Genomic DNA, 17,020 nt, shown 5'->3' with positions numbered 1-17,020 from the left:
TCACCATTCAGACGCAGCCCCAGCAGAAGAAGAGCTGAGAACCTCGGTGGCCTGAGCCCCCCACCCTTGCCCACACTGTTAGCAGAGATACCCAGTGTGGCCCGGAGCCCCAGGCAAACAAGCACACTTTTCTGTGGCAGGACCTTCACTTCCCAGGAGCTGGGAGCAAAGGTCAAACAGCCCTGGGCCAGGGTAACTCTTTAAAGTGAAAGTGTTAGTCTTTCCAACTCTTTGTGACCCAGTGGACTGTAGCCCACTAGGCTCCTCTGTCCGTGGGATTCTCCAGGCAAGAATACTGGAGGGGGTTGCCGTTTCCTTTCCCAGGGGCTCTTCCCAACTCAGGTCCGACCCAGGGATCAAACCCAGGTCTCCTGCCCTGCAGGCAGATTCTTTACCAACTGAGCCACCTGGGAAGGCCTGCCTGTGGCGCTCCACGTACAACCCAGAGGCAGGGAGGGGCCCACCCTGGATCCACTCTGGAGGCCGTACCGCAAAGCCTGACATTCCCGCAACAAAGTGGGTGGGGTTCAGGGGCCCCCGTGGAAAGGAGAGGCTTCAGCTGAGATGCCTGGGAGGGCCAGTATTATTGCAGACACACAGCCGTGAGCAGTGCGTTCCCCTTCTGGGCTCCCTCGGCCCGGAAGGTGTGATGTGAGCACTTCCTGTATCACACGCCTGGTGTTTACGCACACACACACGCTCAGTCTGGACAGCCCACTCTATGGGAGGGGAAACTGAGGCCCAGGAAGGGGCTGCAGCCTCCAGGGCCAGGTGGTACTTGAGAGGTGGGGATAAATGTGGGTTCCTGCCCTGTGGCTCAGACACAAGAAGGGCCTGGGGGGCGGGTCTCAGGTCCAAGGACACCCGAGCCCACCCTGCTTGGCCTTGCCTGACCCCTCCTGACCAGGGGCTGGCCTGTTTCATCCTGCGTGCCCCGGGGCCCTGGGGAGGAGGGACCCAGGGTGTTCATGGCGAACATCTCCAGCTTTTGGAGTCAGGGTCTGGGTCCAGCAAATGCCTGAGAGCCACCCGTGGAGGAATGGAGCGGGGTTAGGCTCCCTCCCGGCCCCGCTGCCCTTCACAGGAAACAGCTGTTTACCTGGGTGAGGTGCTCGGCCGGGCCAGCGGCCAGTTCCTGAGCTTCACTTCCCCCTCCGGTGTCCAAGGCCCCCCAGGAAGCTGGGGCTGGCGTGGGAGAGTGGGGCGGCGTGGGCGGCCAGCGAGCGGCGCGCTGCCAGGAGCTGTTTGTGAGGGAACGTGAGCTGCTCTTGTTGTGTACACAGTGTCGACCCTAGCAACCGTCCCAGCCGGCCGGGGTGGACGCCCACCCCTCCACTGGTGCCCAGCGGCCGCCCCTCTGTCACGGTACTGCATCCCGGGGCAGATTGGTGGGCCTCGGGGACCTGCCCGAAGGCCACCGGTGGTGTCAGCCGGGTCAGGAGCATCTGCTATTCCTGGCGAAGTGGAATGGATGCTCTGGCGAGGGAAGGCCAGGTCCCAGCCCTGCTCGGAGGCAGCTGTGACCGGTCAGGGAGCCCTGGGCTCTTGATTCTGAGTCCTGGCCCAGGGGACAAATCCACATGTGAGTGAATGGCAGACGGCTGTGCAGGGATGTGGCCAGCCCGGATGAAGGCTCTCCAGTGGGTGAGACTGGCGGGACAGGCAGAGGGGGCCTGGGGGCTTGGGCCGGACTCCTTAGAACTCAGGCAGGATCTGGCAGGCCAGCTCATGCTGTACTTTGAAAAGCCAGCGCTGCACTTCAGAGCCGGCCCCTCTGATTCAGACCAGTGGAAAGACAATTTCTCCCGTGTCCGGGCGTAAATTCGCAGCCTCTGGCCCGCGCCCCAGGAACACAGCCTTTGGCGTGATAAGAAATGGCTCCCCCGGGTGGGTGAGGGGCCTCCTGCTCAGGCTTCCAGGCTCCAGGTCCACTTGATACTCGTGCTTATTCACCAGTTGTTCGAAGCAGCTGGTGAGGCTCCCTCAAGTTCACGGAGGCGGCACCCTCCCGGTTGGGGAGGCTAGTTTCCCTGCCTGGGGTGGGCCACCTGGGGCATCTTGGGTCTCTGATTCTGCTGGTTCATGGCTCCTTTGAGAATCTGAGTCACGGGAGTCCCACATCCTCTGAGCCTGGTGTCATGCTTAGGGCCCTTGGGAATGGCGCTCCGCAGGGTGTGCTCCGGAGGTGTCTTCCCCTTCCCCCCACTATAGCTGTCAGCTTCTCTGTTGCAGCTCCAGCTCCAGAAGTCCCAGTACCTGCAGCTGGGCCCAAGCCGTGGCCAGTACTATGGCGGGTCCCTGCCTAACGTGAACCAGATTGGGAGCAGCACCGTGGATCTGCCCTTCCAGGTGAGCCCCCCTCCCTCCCCCACGCCACCTCCCCCCTGGGGTGTGCTCCAGGCCGGGCCCCACCCTGATCACTGCGCGAGAGTGCCTGTATACCAGCCTGTGAACGTCGGGGATTCCCAGGCAATTGCTGCCACCTGTCTCCCTGCCACATATTCCACCCCCCCCCCTCCCCCCGCCTACTCCTTCCCCTGGGATGGCCTGGCCAGGCCTCGCCTGGATCCCCCCTGCCCGTCCCCTGTCAGCAGACCCCGCAGCAAGGCCAAGGTCTGGCGGTGAGCATTTCGGCAGCCGCTACACCTGTTGGCCGGCTGTGCAGCAGCGGGAACCGCTCAGGGCCTCTGGGGCTTGGCTCCGTCCCGCTTCACTAATCCGCACGCCCAGCAGTTCTCAGAAGGACGCCCCGCGGCCTGACCCCACTTGTCTGCAAACGTTTCTTGGCAGAGACGCACACAGCGCGGCTCCCGCAGGCCGCGTAGCTGCCGCGTACATCCTTATCGTAAATAAGAGATAAGGCCCACCGCCTGCCTCTCCCCCCGGGCCCCATCCCTCGACCCTGATCTGCAGTGGAAGTGGGGGCATGGTGGGCCCGGGAGCCGGGCCGAGAGCTGCCCGCCCCCCCACCCCCACCCCAGCATGGTGTCTGGGCTTTGCAGCGACAAGTCCACTGAGCAGCCACACACCTGTCCCATGGCTGGGACACAGCCCCAGAAACAGCCTCGTCCGTGTGCGTGCTGACAGGCCAGGCGGAGCTGGGTCGGCCCCGCAGGGAGCTCAGTCCCGTTCATTCCCCAGCTGTGCTCCTCCCGCACCACTGTGGGGATGTGACGGGGCCCCGGATCCCACAGGCTGGCTCGGGGTCCGGCTGGCTCAGCTCTGAGTCCCCAGGGCCTCCTCCGACGGCCTCCACGTCAGAGCACATGCACCAGGAGGTCTTGCTCATCTTGGCCAGGGCCCCTCCTTGGTGGGTTTTCTCCCCTCCTCCCTGCTCGCCCCTTCCTCTGTTTTCCCCATCCCTTCCTTCCTCAAGGAGTGTGTCTCTCTGGGCACCCCAAGCTTGGCCCGGTCTGGGGCTACCATAGGGCCCCTGAGAGGGGTTTCCCGCTGGGGGACCAGGCGAGGCAAGAGTGTCTCAAAGTCTCGGTTCTTTGCATTTTCAGCCCAGCGGATTTCTGGGGGAGGCTCTGGCAGCGGCTCCTGTCTCTCTGGTAAATGAGCCCCTGGGCTGAGGTCTCGGCATCCCCGGCACGTGCGCGGGCGCTAGGTACTCCTGTGCGGCCACCCTTGTGGCCCCGTGGGAGGTGTCCTCTCTGCCAGTGGAAGCAGATCCGCCCTGCACCCCCTGGTCTGGGGAAGTGCGTGTGGGCGCGTCCAGAGACCCCTGCCCTGGGGATCCGAGCATGCGCGCCGACGCTGCATGGGTTCGTTCCTGTGACACATGCACACACGTGTGCTCAGGTCCTAGACTTGGCCTGGTGAGCGGGGCTGTGGCTGGTCTGAGCTGCTCTCTGCCTCTGGCTCTGCTTCAGCTGCCTCAGTTTCCCCTCTGGGCTTCCAGACATCTCTTGGAGGAGATGAACGGCCTGTGCCCTCTGGTACCCATGCCTGGATGGTGAGGTTGCTGCCGTCTCCCGGGCCTGCAGGCTTTTGGAAGCAGAAACACATAAAGACCCAAGCTGGCAGGGTCCAAGAAAGACGGGTCCCCGGGCGCCAGGGAGAGCAGTCAGCCCCGAGTGCTAGCTGAGGTGTTCGGACAGGTGGGGCAGAGCAATGAGGCCACCAGGAGCAGGCTTCCCAAGGAAATTGCTTTTCGCCTGGCTGCGCAGAGAAGAGAGAAGGGCCCAAGGGCCAGATGGCTGGGTAGGGGCCGGTAGCTGCATCCAGAGCTAGGCTACGGCTGCCAGTCTTGCCCCCATCAGATGGTGTGGGGGCCCCGTGGCGCCAAGGCAGGCAGAGAGCAGGCTCCTGGGGACCTCCGGGGCGGGAGCAGGGCCTGACCAGGGGCCTCATGCCAGCCCCAGGTTCTGGAAGGGAGCCCCGTCCGGCCAAGCTGTGGGCCAGGGCTCCGGAAAGCGCGCCTGCACTTGGCTCCTGGTGGAGCTGGGACAGGGCCGTGGGGGAGGGTGCGTGGGGGTCGAGCCTCAATCAAGACCAGCCCCAGGCTCGCCGAGGAGCCTCCGGGGAGCCGAACTTGGCCAGGTGGGCCCCTGACGTCCTGGGCTGGAAGCCCTGGGGCTGTCTCTTGGCAGGCCCCTCCAGGGATGACGTAGGTGGGGAGAGGAGGTCGGCCAGGCCCGGAGAGAGAGGGCGGAGGCCTGTCTGCACCTGGCGAGGCTGGAGGGGGGCCCTCTGCACCCTGGCACCCCAGCCGGCACCGGGCCCCGAGCTTGCGCTGCTCTGCCTGGCCCGTGCATGCCGGCCGCACTGCACGCCTGCCACCCCGGAGCCTGGGACCCCCGGCTCGCCGCTGCCCCCCCCCCCCACAGTGCTCGGAGGCTGGGGACAGGGGCCCCAGAGGAAAGGAGGCCCATCTGGAATAGCCAAGGGTGTCTCCAGAGCTGGGCGGTGGGGGCTGTTGGGGGGACCTTGAGGTCAGATTCTGGGGGGTCAAATCTCGGATCACAGCAGATAACCGTGGTGTGGGTTCCTCTCTTTTCTTGTTCCATCTCTTCCTCTCCTCCCTCCCCGCATCGGTCCCCTCCCCACCCCCAGACACCCTTCCAGTCCTCGGGCCTGGACACCAGCCGAACTACCCGGCACCATGGGCTAGTGGACAGAGTGTACCGGGAGCGTGGCCGGCTGGGCTCCCCACATCGCCGACCCCTGTCAGTGGACAAACACGGAAGGCAGATATCCTTTTCCCAGAGGATGTGGGCAGCGGGGGTGGGGGTTGGGGGTTGAGGCGGGGACCGCTTTCAGCTGACAGAGCAGCCTGCTACCCATACCATGATAGAATCAGGGCTGCTCCAGTCTTCCAGGGCTACTGGGCAGCACCAGGAAGGGCGTACAATCACATGGCAACCCCAGAAGACTTCCTGGAGGAGGCAGTGCAAGCTGAGGAGACTTTAGCCAGGCCGGGGATTAGGGGAGCACAGGGAACAGTGATACAGAAGAGACCCCTGGAGCACACAGCCTGAGATGAGTTGGGAGGGTGCACTCAGATGCCTGCCTGGGCAGGGGGGCCCAGGAAAGCTGTGAGCCGGGCATCCACACGTCAGGGCCATGGTGGTGAACCCTCCGGGGGCTACACGGAGGGCAGCCCAGCCGAGGCAGGGGGGTTGAGGGGGATCTGAGCCTGAGCCAGACCCAGACAGATCAGAGGGAGGCTATCGGAAGACACAAAATTTGCCTTTGCACCTTGGCCAAGAAGAGAAGACTGTCAAGAATCCCCCCATCCAACCCCCCACCGACTTGGCTGCCCCTTGGTGCTTCGCCAGCCAGCTTCCCCCGCCCCCAGCATCCGAGTGGCTGCTCCTGGGAAGCCCAGCTCTCGAGCACAGAGAAGGCTGTTCTTTCCTGCCTCTTGTTTCCATGGGCTGGGGGAGCCTGAGCAGCTGGGCCCCAGACCGAGCGCTTGGGGCCCCGGGAGCCACCCCGTCAGCCCAGAATTAAGAGTCAAGGCCAGGGTCAGCTGAACTAGACTCCCTGCAGCCCCCCGCCCCCACGGGCCCCTGTTTCACGGCTGAGGCCTCTCTTGGAAGGGGCGCAGCCCGCACGTGCGCTTGCAGGGGGTGAGTGCTGAGTGCTAGGTGGACGGGGCTGCACCCTGGGGGCTGCTTGCAGCCAGGCAGGAAAGGCCCCCCGCCCCGAGGCCCCAGCTGTTCGCAGCCTCCCAGCAGCCTGGCTCCTTGGGCTGGCCCATTCAGGGTTCCTGGGGCTCAGGGAGGGCTTGAGCCAGCAGCACCATCCCCTTAACTCACATGCACGTGGACAGCTGCCCATATGGCACCGTGTACCTCTCGCCACCTGCGGACACCAGCTGGAGAAGGTCAGTGACCCAGAACCAACCCCCAGCCCTCTCATTGGAAACAAAGCAATACTTCCATCATGGTCGTACTTGGAAAACCAAGATGTAGTCCCTTAAAAATGGCAAAACTTAGAAGCATCCAGAAGTTTCTAGAAATCAGCTCTATCCCTGTAACAATGAGGTCACAGTTTTGGGGTCTTCCAGGGATTTTTTTTTTTTTTCTTTCTCTGATTTATGACTTTCTTTTTCTTTCCTTCTTAACCAAAGTGGGGATTGTATGGAATATCCAGTGTCGTCACTTGCTTTATTTCGTTTAATGTGCCATTATGATTGTGTCCCACATTCCCAAAAAGCCATAGAAAATGTGATTGGTAAGTATTATATATTACTAGAAAATTAGGGAAATACATAAATACATGCAGAAGATTAAAAAAACCCATAATGTCATCATCTAGGGAGATACAGCAACGGCAATGGAGCTAATATAAATATCTACAATAACACAGTTGATAGTTGCAGGCGAGTGTTAATGTACCTGGTGCTTCCCAGGTGGCACCAGTGATAACCTGCCTGCCAGTGCGGGGGACGTAAGAGACGCAGGTTCGATCCCTGGATCAGGAAGATCCCCCGGAGGAGGGCATGGCATCCCACTCTGCTCTTCTTGCTTGGAGAATCCCCACGGACAGGGGAGCCTGGCCGGATACAGTCCATGGGGTCTCAAGGAGTCAGACAGGACTGAAGCCACTTAACACGTACCCACGTGCACACACATGAATGTACTTTAATGACACAGGCGTGTATTCTTAAAAATGGTTAAAAAGGCAAACTTTATTTTAGTACATACACACAGAAAAATATACATAGGTGATGTCAGGAAACAAAGATCAAAAGTAAGCAAGCTGTTAAAAAAAACCCACAAAATATATGTAATTGAGTAACACAGTTAAATGCCCACCAAGCACGTAGTCATAGCCTAGGTCCTATTTCAACCGTCACATACGTTAACACATTACTGACCAGGGGATTTCTGCAGACGAACGCCTGTGGCGTTGATAGCGTCTCCAGTCAGTAAGGCGTCAACTGATGTAAGACACACAGAGCTCCATAGAGTCGGGGCTGTTACTCTCCCCGTCTTTAGGCATAAGAGCACAGAGAGGTCAGAACACTTGCTCAGGGACACACAGCTGGTGCAGGGGGGCCAGGATCCCCCAGCGCCTCACTGCTCACCCAGCCCCAGGGTCAGAGACAGCCCCGCCCTTTGTCGTCTGCTCTTGGCCCTGAACCAGGTTTCCTCCGCCTCACTCTCAGCATCTGGGACATTCCTGTTGGGCGCACATGGCTCTTACTCTCACCCCCAATGTTGGCTGTGCAGCTGGTCCTGCCCTCTGTGTGTCTGCCCAGCTTCCCAAGGCTGCTTCTGGTTTCTTAGGCAGCCTCCCTCCAGGCCTCGGCAGCTCAGGGCATATTATGTCATTGGGGCCCCTCCTGGGTGCTGGGCAGCATTGGGTTGGTTGGAGCAAGACCTTCCTTGGCTTATTTGTCACTGGTAGGGGACTCCGTGATGGCCGCTGTGGGACTGGCAGGCCCGCTCTCTTCAGGCTTTCAGCAGGAAGGCACCACCCTTTGCCTAAAGCTGAGACGCCCATCCGAGGGGCAGGGACGGGCAGGGGCTTTGCTGTTCTTCAGGGTTTTGCTCAGGGCGCAGCTCACAAAAATGCCCGCCACTGTCACCCTCTGTCGTGTGGGTCCCAGATGGGGTGGAGCCAAGATTATCCCTTTATCCCCTTTGGGGCTGAGGCTCACTGTTTCTCTCCTCTCCCCAGGACCAATTCTGACTCCGCCCTGCACCAGAGCACAATGACGCCCACCCAGCCAGAGCCCTTTACAGGGGGGTCCCAGGACGCGCACCAGAAAAGAGGTATCGGCAGAGCCCACGGGCATCTTTCCTAGGGTCAGGCAGGTCCAGTAGGTGGCCACTGTGCCCTCATGGTCACAGACCTAAGAAGGAAGACTCAGCCAATGCCTGTAACATGAGGAGTTCAGAGAAACTTTCAGAGATGGCACTGCTTGAGCTGGATTTTGAGGGATGCGTAGGGGTTTTCTGGGCAGAGAAAACAGTCCCTGTGAACTCACACTGGCTTCTGTTGATGGACTCAGGGTAAGACCTCACAGTCTAGGGGTCCTTGCAGATTCTTTCAAATGTTGGGAGCAGCAAGCCGAAGCAGAAGGGGCTTTTATCAGCTCATGACCAACAGTTGGGGCTAGTTGTTCATCTTCAGCTACCATTCAATCCCTGGCTTCACACTGGATCGTTTCCTGGCTCTGATGCTCAGAACCCGCTTGGTCCCTAAGGTCCATCCTGAAACAGTGAGTGGAAGAGAGGCCAGTTGTTGCCTAACTCGTGTCCAGAGCCTCCTTTACAGCTGGGTCGTGCACACACCTCTGTAGCTGGGGCAGATCTGTACCCAGGCCCTGGTCCCTCCTTGGAGCCAGGTGTGGAGGCAGTGTCCTTGGGACCTTCCAGGGAGGTACACAGCATCTTAAAAACTGGGGCAGCGACACCCAGAGAGGGCAGTGTGATGCTATGAGGCCAGCCCTCGAAATCCACGCGGGCCTGACTTGCTCCAGGACCCTGAAACCAGAGAATGAATCATGTACGCCGATGTCCAGATGCTTCCCACTCTTGTGGTAGCATTTCACTGTGCAAGTATGTGAACACACCGGGGAGATTTTGCTCATAGGAGGAGGATGGGCACCAAAGCTTCACCCCTCGGCTGGCAGGCACCCTGCTCATGTGAGCTTTCCAGCTCATTGGGCACCAGCAGCGAGATCGCGGAAGGGAATGTCTCCATAATAAAGCAAGGATTCCAGACTCCTGGGTGGATGAGAGTGCACCTGTCGCGGCCCTCCTGGTCCTGATGCTGGAGGGAACTTAGAGAGCACGGTCTACCCTGAGGGAGGTCCCCGTAGAAGCTTGGGCTTTTGGCGTGGACAAGTGGACTTTGCCCTCCCAGGGACTCTTTGTGACCCCTGGCAACTCTTAAGTCCTGTTGGCCTTGGGGTCAGGGGCAGGAAACAACACCTCTCCTGTTCCTCTAGGAGGGGCCCAGGCAGTAACAGAGTCTAGGATTAGCCTGGTTGTCCTCCCATGCCCTCGTCTAGGTTTCGAGAAGGAGGAATTAACCCGTCTGGCTAGGTTCCTAATTCCGCTATTCCAGGTGAAAAGCAACCTTCAACAGGCATAAAAGAAATGGGATCTCATAAAGTGTTTACTCTCACCTTGCCTGAAAGGTTTAAGGAAAGGGGCTTCCGGTACAGCTGGTTCCAGGGCCTTGAGTGATGCCTTCTAGCCCCTTTCTCCCCTCCTTTCCCCGCTGGGACTGGTTAGCACCGCAGGTCTTTCATGGGACCGTAGCTGCCATGGGTGGATGGACCTCAGCCTGCGCTGAGCTCTGTGGCTTGGTGCCAAGACCCCAATAGGGGCCCAGCCTCTGGGTGCTAACAGCCCAGGAGACCGGTGTCCACAGGGCTGCAAGTGGGGCACATGAGGCAAGACAGTCACTCCTGGGAGAGACGCTTGGCGGTCCTCTGCGGCCCGAGGCCTCTGAAGCCTGAGTAGACCACACACGCCCTGAGCTCCAGCGCTTTCAGTTTCATTTCTTTTAAAATCACAGGTCCTCTGATTTTTTTTTTTTTTTAACTTTTCTTTTAAAAAATGAAGCTCTTTTGTTCTTTAGTACAATCCCCAGAAGTTACTGTTGGGGCAGTTACAGTCATGTCACGGTTGTGGCTCTGTGTGTCGGGGACCACCTGGTACCACTGCGAAGCTGCAAAGATCCCTTTTCTGCTTCTCCTCCAACCCCACCCCACCCCAGTCTTGCTGTTAACGGTCCCGGGTATGGAGGAGACCGCATCAGAGACGGACAAGAATCTTTCCAAGCAAGGATGGGACACCAAGAAGGTAAGAGCCTTAGCGCTTTTAAAAGTGGTTTCCCTTCTTGATCTTTTAAAAATTTCTTTTTAGAAGCACAACCCAAGTGAAGATGGTGAAATAGTATGTTGGGGGAACATCCCCTTTCCTGAAATGTGAACCTCATTCTTTTTTTTTTTTTTTTTAATTTATTTTTTTTGCGTCCCAGCATGCAGGATCTTAGTTCCGCAACCAAGGATTGAACCCAGGCCCTTGGCAGTGAGAGCACAAAGTCCTAAGCACTGGACTGCCAGGGAATTCCCCAAACCTCATTTAGCTTTAACCAGTTAGGCCTCAAATGCTAACGGAAGGCCTGTTAACACTGGGAAAAACCATGTAAAGAATTAAAATCCATGTTCACTTTGATAGCATGTATTAAATTGGAACAACGCAGAGAAGATTAACATGACTCCTGTTCAGGGATGACAGGCAGATTCATGAAGCATTCCATGTGTTTACATGTACTGATGAACGTTAACTATTAACTAGACTTATTATGGTGATCAGCGCAGTATATACAAATATAGAATCATTACATTGTACACCTAAAACTAATATAAGATTATATGCCAATTATATCTCAATTAAAAAAGAAATTGAAGCCAGGGAGGTTAGGTGATGTGCACAAGCTTGTGAAGATACCTAGGGTTTAGAACCTGCTCTACCTAATTCTTAGCCTGTGGTCATTCTACTAACCCGTGGTGTTGGATAACTATGGTCATTTGTCGTCTTCTTTAAACATAAACTTCCGTTTATTTGCACTGTAATTGGAGTTTTTATTGCAGTACAGAGTCTGCTTGGAACTCCCAGTTGGATTGAGATTTCTGTATTATTTTTGGTCCAGAAACAAATTTCTCAGTTTCAGCCTACAAAAAGATCTGGTGATAAGATAGAATTTGTGCTGTGAATAGATTTCAAAGAATTTGAATAGAACAAAAATGCATTTAACACTAAGGCGATTTTGAATGTAAAAAAAAAAAGAATTGACACCTATTGCTGGTCAAGTTGCAGTGAAAGGGGCAGCAACTCAAACTGCTCATTCCCTTGAGGAACTCGGAGGGGGATGATAAAGCAGGCAGCCCTGTGCTCAGGAAGGCGTGTGTTCAGAGCCTCTGAAATCAACTGAAAACAGCCTGAATGTTTGCCAGTGGGGGAGTTATAAGGAAATTGTCCTCAGGCCCTCGGGTAGAAAGCTCTGTGTGTGTGAGTTGGGATCTAAAGGCGTGAGAGACTTGTGAGATAACTGGTACGCAGAAAGAGGAGGATAAAGCTGTTTAGAAAGGCAGAAGACGCACAGAGACGCCCACAGATCCCTGGGTGTGCTGGGCCAGGCCCTGGGGAGACGCACGTGCGGCTGTGGCCAGCGCTCTTGACCCGGTCCGCATGTTCCAGTTTTGCCTGAGGAACACATGTGATTTTCCTACTCGGTAAAAACCTTTGAAACTCTAACAACCCAAAGGAAAAAGTAACTGAAATGTCCAGTTGCAGAGAGGTGCGTCAGTAAGGGGAACGGGGTCCCTGCACCTGCCCAAGCGTGCTGCTGCTGCAAAGCCAGCGAAGATAGCAAGAGTCACGACGGGGAGGGAAGGAGCCCCCGCATCATTGGAGTGAGAGGAGGGTGGCAGAGCCCAGCATCTGGGGGAGACTCCTTTTAACTGCCACTCGAAACTAAAGGATACATCTGTGAGGATGTCAGGAAAGGAATTCCTGTGGATTCGTTGGGGGTGGGACGGGGGATGATGGGTGAATTCTTCGTACTGTTTAGAAATCCATTAGGATCCCATAACATCCGTGGAATGCGTTTGAAAAGACTCTTTAGAAAAAGTCATTGTCAAAGAGCTTTGCAAAAAGTAATCTGGTAATGAAGCGAGTGTTTACTCACGGAATTAAGGAGCCTATGGCCAAGTAGAAACCCGTTCCTCCGGCATTCCCTGCAGGGGCTAAACGCCTGGTGGTCACATGCCACCCCTTCGGTGCCCCAATCACTGCCAGTTGGGCCTTCCCTCCTCCCCACCCCCCAGCTCACTGGCTGTGCGCATGGAAGGCAGGCCTAGCCCTCTGCTGGTGTGTCCACGTTCTTGTCTGATAATCCTTAAAGAATACGGGGAGTGTGTGCCCGAGGGCCTGAGAGGCAGAGACGAATAGGGGACATGACTCAGCCGAGCCCTCTGCTGGCATGCGAGGTTCTGCCCAGTCATGTCCGCTTGCCAGGGGAAGAGAGTCCCTTCTTTGTCCTTGGACGAGAGTCTAGGGACCCTGCCTGGAGCCTGTGGTTCTTGGATGGCGATAGTGTCCCCCTTCACAGAAGAGGAAGAGGAAGCAGAGCTTCTCTGGGACCCTTTCTCCAGGGCTGGTCTACAGGGCAGCCACAGTGTCCGTCCCTGGGCAGTGTGGGCCAGGGAGCACACCAGCAGCAGGGTCCCTTTGGGAATCACAGCTCAGGCCCCCACGCCATTGGAAGCAGGTCAGCAGGGGGCGTGGTCAGCATCTTCCGTGTTATTTGTGGCATCCGGTTTGAGCCTCCTGAGGCTTCTCCATGTGATGTCCTTCCTTGCCATGGACAGAGGGACTCTGAGCAGCGGAGCCTCTGCCACCAGAGCCCCGCCTGCCTTGATTCAGGAGTGACATAGGGTGTTAGCCTCCAGGCACCTGAGTGGGTTTTCAGTGGTCCTGCCCCCCTCCCCCCCCCGCTGGCTGCCAACAGCCATGGTACAGCCCCAGGGGATTCGGATGTGAAGAGTGGGCAGGATTCCTCTACTTCCCCAATGCCTGCTCTGACGGGACCACACCACCCCTGGTCCATGCGCACCTTACCAGGTAGAGTGAAGCCGGGACGGGCTGTAGGAAAGCCATCTCCACACAGTTCTTGGTTTTGCCCCGGGTGTGTCTGGGGCAGCCCCTCCTCCTATTCTTTGGGGCCACATATTCTTTATCTGAGACTAAACTTTCTTCTTTTTTAAAATTAATCTGTTGAATTTTGGCTGTGCTGGGTCTTTGTCACTGCATGCAGGCTTCTCACTGCAATAGCTTATCTTGTTGTGCGGCACAGGCTCCGGGGCTCATGGGCTTAGTTGCCCCATGGCATGTGGGATCTTAGTTTCCAGACCAGGGATCGAACCTGTGTCCCCTGCATTGCCACTGGATTGTTAGCCACCGGACCACTAGGGAAGTCCCAGTAAACTCAGTTCTTGTGGAGTACTTCGTAGCCCTTGTAGGGAGGTCAGCCATACTGTGAGGGGTTGCAGTGCATGTGAGGAGGCTGGCTCAGGCTCTGCTGTCTTCTCTTTCAGACGGGGCCCAGGCCCAAGTCCTGCGAGGTTCCTGGAATCAAGTAAGTCTCAGCAGGGCCCACCCTGTGTGCCCAAGGCCACCAAGGGCTGCTTGGTCTTCCCATCCGCTCATGAGGCCACACCTCCTGATAAGAAGGGCTCTGTGCCGCTGGCGACCACCCAGCAAGCCCCACGCTGGGGGACACTCCTACCCCTGCCTGCCTGAGATGACGGAGCCCCTTCCCCAGCCCCCTCGCACCTCAGACACACCCTGTTCCTGGTCAGTGGGAAGCCCCTCCCTCCAGCCCCAAGCCACCAGCCACTTCCTCAATTTCCACTGGAGGTGCTGGTAGCTGTTTCTCCAGCAGAGCAGCGCCTCATTGTGGGGTGTCATTTTGCACCTGCTGATTTGTTTTTTTGCAGCCAGCCTTCTCCTGCCCCCACCACAGCTTCTGGGGGAGAATAAGCCAGCTGCCATCCTGAGAGCTCACCTCCCCCTCTGTCTGGCCTTTCCCCCCCAGCATCTTTCCATCCGCCGACCAGGAAAACACTACAGCCCTGATCCCCGCCACCCACAACACTGGGGGCTCCCTGCCTGACCTGACCAACATCCACTTCCCCTCCCCCCTCCCGACCCCGCTGGACCCCGAGGAGCCCACCTTCCCCGCGCTGAGCAGCTCCAGCAGCACCGGCAACCTGGCAGCCAACTTGACACACCTGGGCATCGGTGCTGCCGGCCAGGGTAAGCCAGCCGGGCGGCGGGCACCCCTGCCCGACAGGGGTGCCCCTCCAATGAGGATGGCATGTGTGTGTGTGTGTGAGTGAGGGCTGAGCCAGCTCACGGGGGTGGAGGGCCCCGGGCGCCCCTGCCCGACAGGATGACACGCGCATGTGTGTGTGTGTGTGTGTGTGTGAGTGTGAGTGAGGGCAGAGTCCACTGTGGGGATTTGGGGCTGCCAGGCCGACCCAAGGGGAAGGGCTTCTGGGCAGAGGCCCGGGGCTGGGAAGGCGCATGCCCCCAGGGATTAGAGCACAATTCTTATCGGGTGTTGGGGGCTTCAGAGAGTTGGGGTAGCCCAGGCTTTCCCCATGTGCCCCCCTGACCTGCTCTTCGTCCCGCCCCGCCCACTCCCCTCCGCCTTCTCATCTCCCTCCCCCTCCCGTGCCCCACTGTGACTGACAGCCTAGGCCACTCCAGCCCGGCCCCCTCCCCATACTGCGCGGCCACCCATCCCTGAGGACATCTCAGGGTCCCAGTGTCCCAGGGACCCTCAGTGCCACCCTGGCCCTGTCTCTCCTGAGGACTCCCGGCGGCACTGTCCCCCTGTGACTTAGACAGGACCCCAGACGCCCCTCCGTGGCCCCCACGTGCTGGGTCCCCCCACCTCTCCCCCCACACAGAATGGCCATCAGCTCACCACTCTCCTTTGCTCAGGCCCCCGGGAGCCCCCTAATCCTGCTCCCCACCCCAACTCCTCGCCAGCCAGTGAGCTTACACAGGGCACCCTGGCACATGCTGCCCCTCCCCCACAGACCCCCCCCCTCCTCCGGGCTCCTCACCCCATTCCCTGCTCAGACACCCGCTCTCCCTTCTGCAGGCTTCCTGACCCCCTGCCCATGACCTGCCCCTTCTCACACCGAGTGGCTTTTCTGCACACACCCAGCTGCTGTCAAGTCACTGCTTTGCTCTCATCATCCCCTGGGCTGGGGCTTGGTCTCACACATCCTTGCTGTGACCCCTGTACCCATGCTGACTGTGGGGTGTGTGGGTTTGCATACAGGGAGAAGGGGCAGTCCCCCAGTAGCCTGGTGGTGGGACAGGCAAGAGGGGCCATGGGGACTCACATGTGTCCCCACGTGTGTTGGGACTCAGTGGTTGATAAGCACCACCTCATCATGCCCTCCTTCAGCCTGGAGCCACAGCCTGGGCCCCACGCTCGCCTGGTCCACGGACCCATAGCACTTGCACCCCGCACTCCCCCCTGCTGGGCGGTGCCACACAGGATTTTTTGAGAATCACACACTCAGATTCATATTGGCCGCAATTCCTCTGGGGAAGCCGACTGTAAAGAATGGGCAGCAGCCCCTGGGCCAGGGCGGAGCCCCGTGGGCAGCTGTGCAGAGAGGTTTCAGGGTGAAGTGGGCCAGCCTTGGAGCCAGGTGGAGTTGGGAGTGAAGGAACCCGGAGCCCTTACTGGCTTTGATGCGGACAGGGCTGGGGGCAGGTGAGGGTTGTTGAGGGCAGTGCACGCTCCCTAAGTGTTCAAGCGAAAAGCTGGCTCAGCCATCAGGCAGAAGACACTTGCCCTGGCCCTGCCCCTGTCCCCCTCTTCCAGGGAAGGCCCAGAACACAAAACAGGCAGTTTCAGGGGACCCCAAGATCCTGGGCCCGCCAAGAGACCAGTGGGTGGGCAGTGTCCACAGGCCTGTGCAAGGCGAGAAATTGGAGGGTCGCCTCTGGGGCTGCTAGGGAGGGCGCCCCACGCCGAGTCACTGTTTCCTGGCCTCCGTTTTTCTCCTCACGCCTTGCAGCAGCCTCCAGAGCACCATCCCCTCTGCCGGAGGGTCCTTGGCAGCCCCGCCCCCACCCGCAGCCCCAGCAGCCGCCTAGGAGCCACGCACTTCCAGCCCGAGCCGAGTCTAAACAAGCACAGGAAAACACAACACATGTGAAAACCATAGATGCAGGACTGAGCACAGACCCCAAGCGGGGGCCCAGACCCCGGCCTGCCTGGCTCGGCGCGTCGGCCCAGTAATGTCTGACATGTGTTCGGTTGTTTGCGAACCTGCCACTCCACGGCAGCTTGCCTGGCCGGGGCCTCGTTTTCCCGGCGCGTTTTACATCAAGCAGAGCCGCCACCCGGCCCCTGGCACACGTGGAGCCCGCCCCCTCCCCCTGCCTGCCTGGCCCACCCTGCAGTCAGGACAGGGAGGAAGAGGGAGGCCCCTCTCTCTCCTTCCACGTTTGCTAAAGTCGTTTCCTGGGCGTGGGAGGTGGGCAGGCTGGGGTCCTTCCTCGCAGCACACCTCTGGGGCCAGCCAGCCCCACACAGAGGGCTTGCATGCTGCCAGGCCAGGCTCCCGCCACCTGGCCTGCCCTCCCCTGGCAGCTCTCCCTGCCCACGCTTGGCCTCCCTGCCAGCTGGCCCCACTTCTTTTCCCAAAGGTGATCCAGGTTGTCCGAAGGAATTCGGCAGCAAGGCTTCCCTCGGCCCAGCCGGTGTCTCGGGGGTGGTGCCTGCCCGCCTGTGAGGCCCGGAGCTCACTGCAGCCAGGCAGAGGATTAAAAACCTCCCTTGTGTTCAGCACAGACGTTAGAGGCGGGCAGCCTAACCGCCCAGTGTGTTTTGGCTGGCCTCCGACTGTGTGTGATGCTTTGAATGGACATTCAAACACGCATGTAAAAACCTGGATTTCAGTCCTCACTGGAAGAATCAGGCCCAGTGTGGTGGGCCAAGGTCCTCCACC

At 58.7% G+C, this 17,020-nt stretch overlaps 1 protein-coding gene and 1 non-coding gene across 6 annotated transcripts in view; both read left to right on the top strand.

Moving 5' to 3' along the window:
• CRTC1 (CREB regulated transcription coactivator 1) overlaps window positions 1-17,020 on the top strand; it is an 81,754-nt gene that overhangs the window by 49,328 nt on the left and 15,406 nt on the right. For 3 of the 5 annotated variants that reach the window (XM_055540920.1, XM_055540911.1, XM_055540902.1), the window contains exons 2-9: window positions 2,233-2,349; window positions 3,507-3,554; window positions 5,059-5,196; window positions 6,273-6,334; window positions 8,137-8,231; window positions 10,189-10,274; window positions 13,574-13,614; window positions 14,074-14,294. In XM_055540920.1, the coding sequence (XP_055396895.1) occupies window positions 2,233-2,349; window positions 3,507-3,554; window positions 5,059-5,196; window positions 6,273-6,334; window positions 8,137-8,231; window positions 10,189-10,274; window positions 13,574-13,614; window positions 14,074-14,294 (808 nt within the window). The remainder of the gene's footprint in view (window positions 1-2,232; window positions 2,350-3,506; window positions 3,555-5,058; window positions 5,197-6,272; window positions 6,335-8,136; window positions 8,232-10,188; window positions 10,275-13,573; window positions 13,615-14,073; window positions 14,295-17,020) is intronic. The other 2 variants (XM_055540930.1, XM_055540903.1) reach the window with 1 other exon arrangement.
• On the top strand, window positions 10,639-10,740 carry LOC129642545 (U6 spliceosomal RNA). The gene has a single exon (XR_008709809.1). It is a non-coding gene; the product is annotated as a U6 spliceosomal RNA (small nuclear RNA).

This window comes from Bubalus kerabau, chromosome 1 (genome assembly GCF_029407905.1).
Source record: "Bubalus kerabau isolate K-KA32 ecotype Philippines breed swamp buffalo chromosome 1, PCC_UOA_SB_1v2, whole genome shotgun sequence".
In the NCBI taxonomy this organism is placed as follows: domain Eukaryota; kingdom Metazoa; phylum Chordata; class Mammalia; order Artiodactyla; family Bovidae; genus Bubalus; species Bubalus kerabau.
Note: the sequence above shows the minus strand (reverse complement) of the source record. Positions and strands in the feature narration are given on the sequence as shown.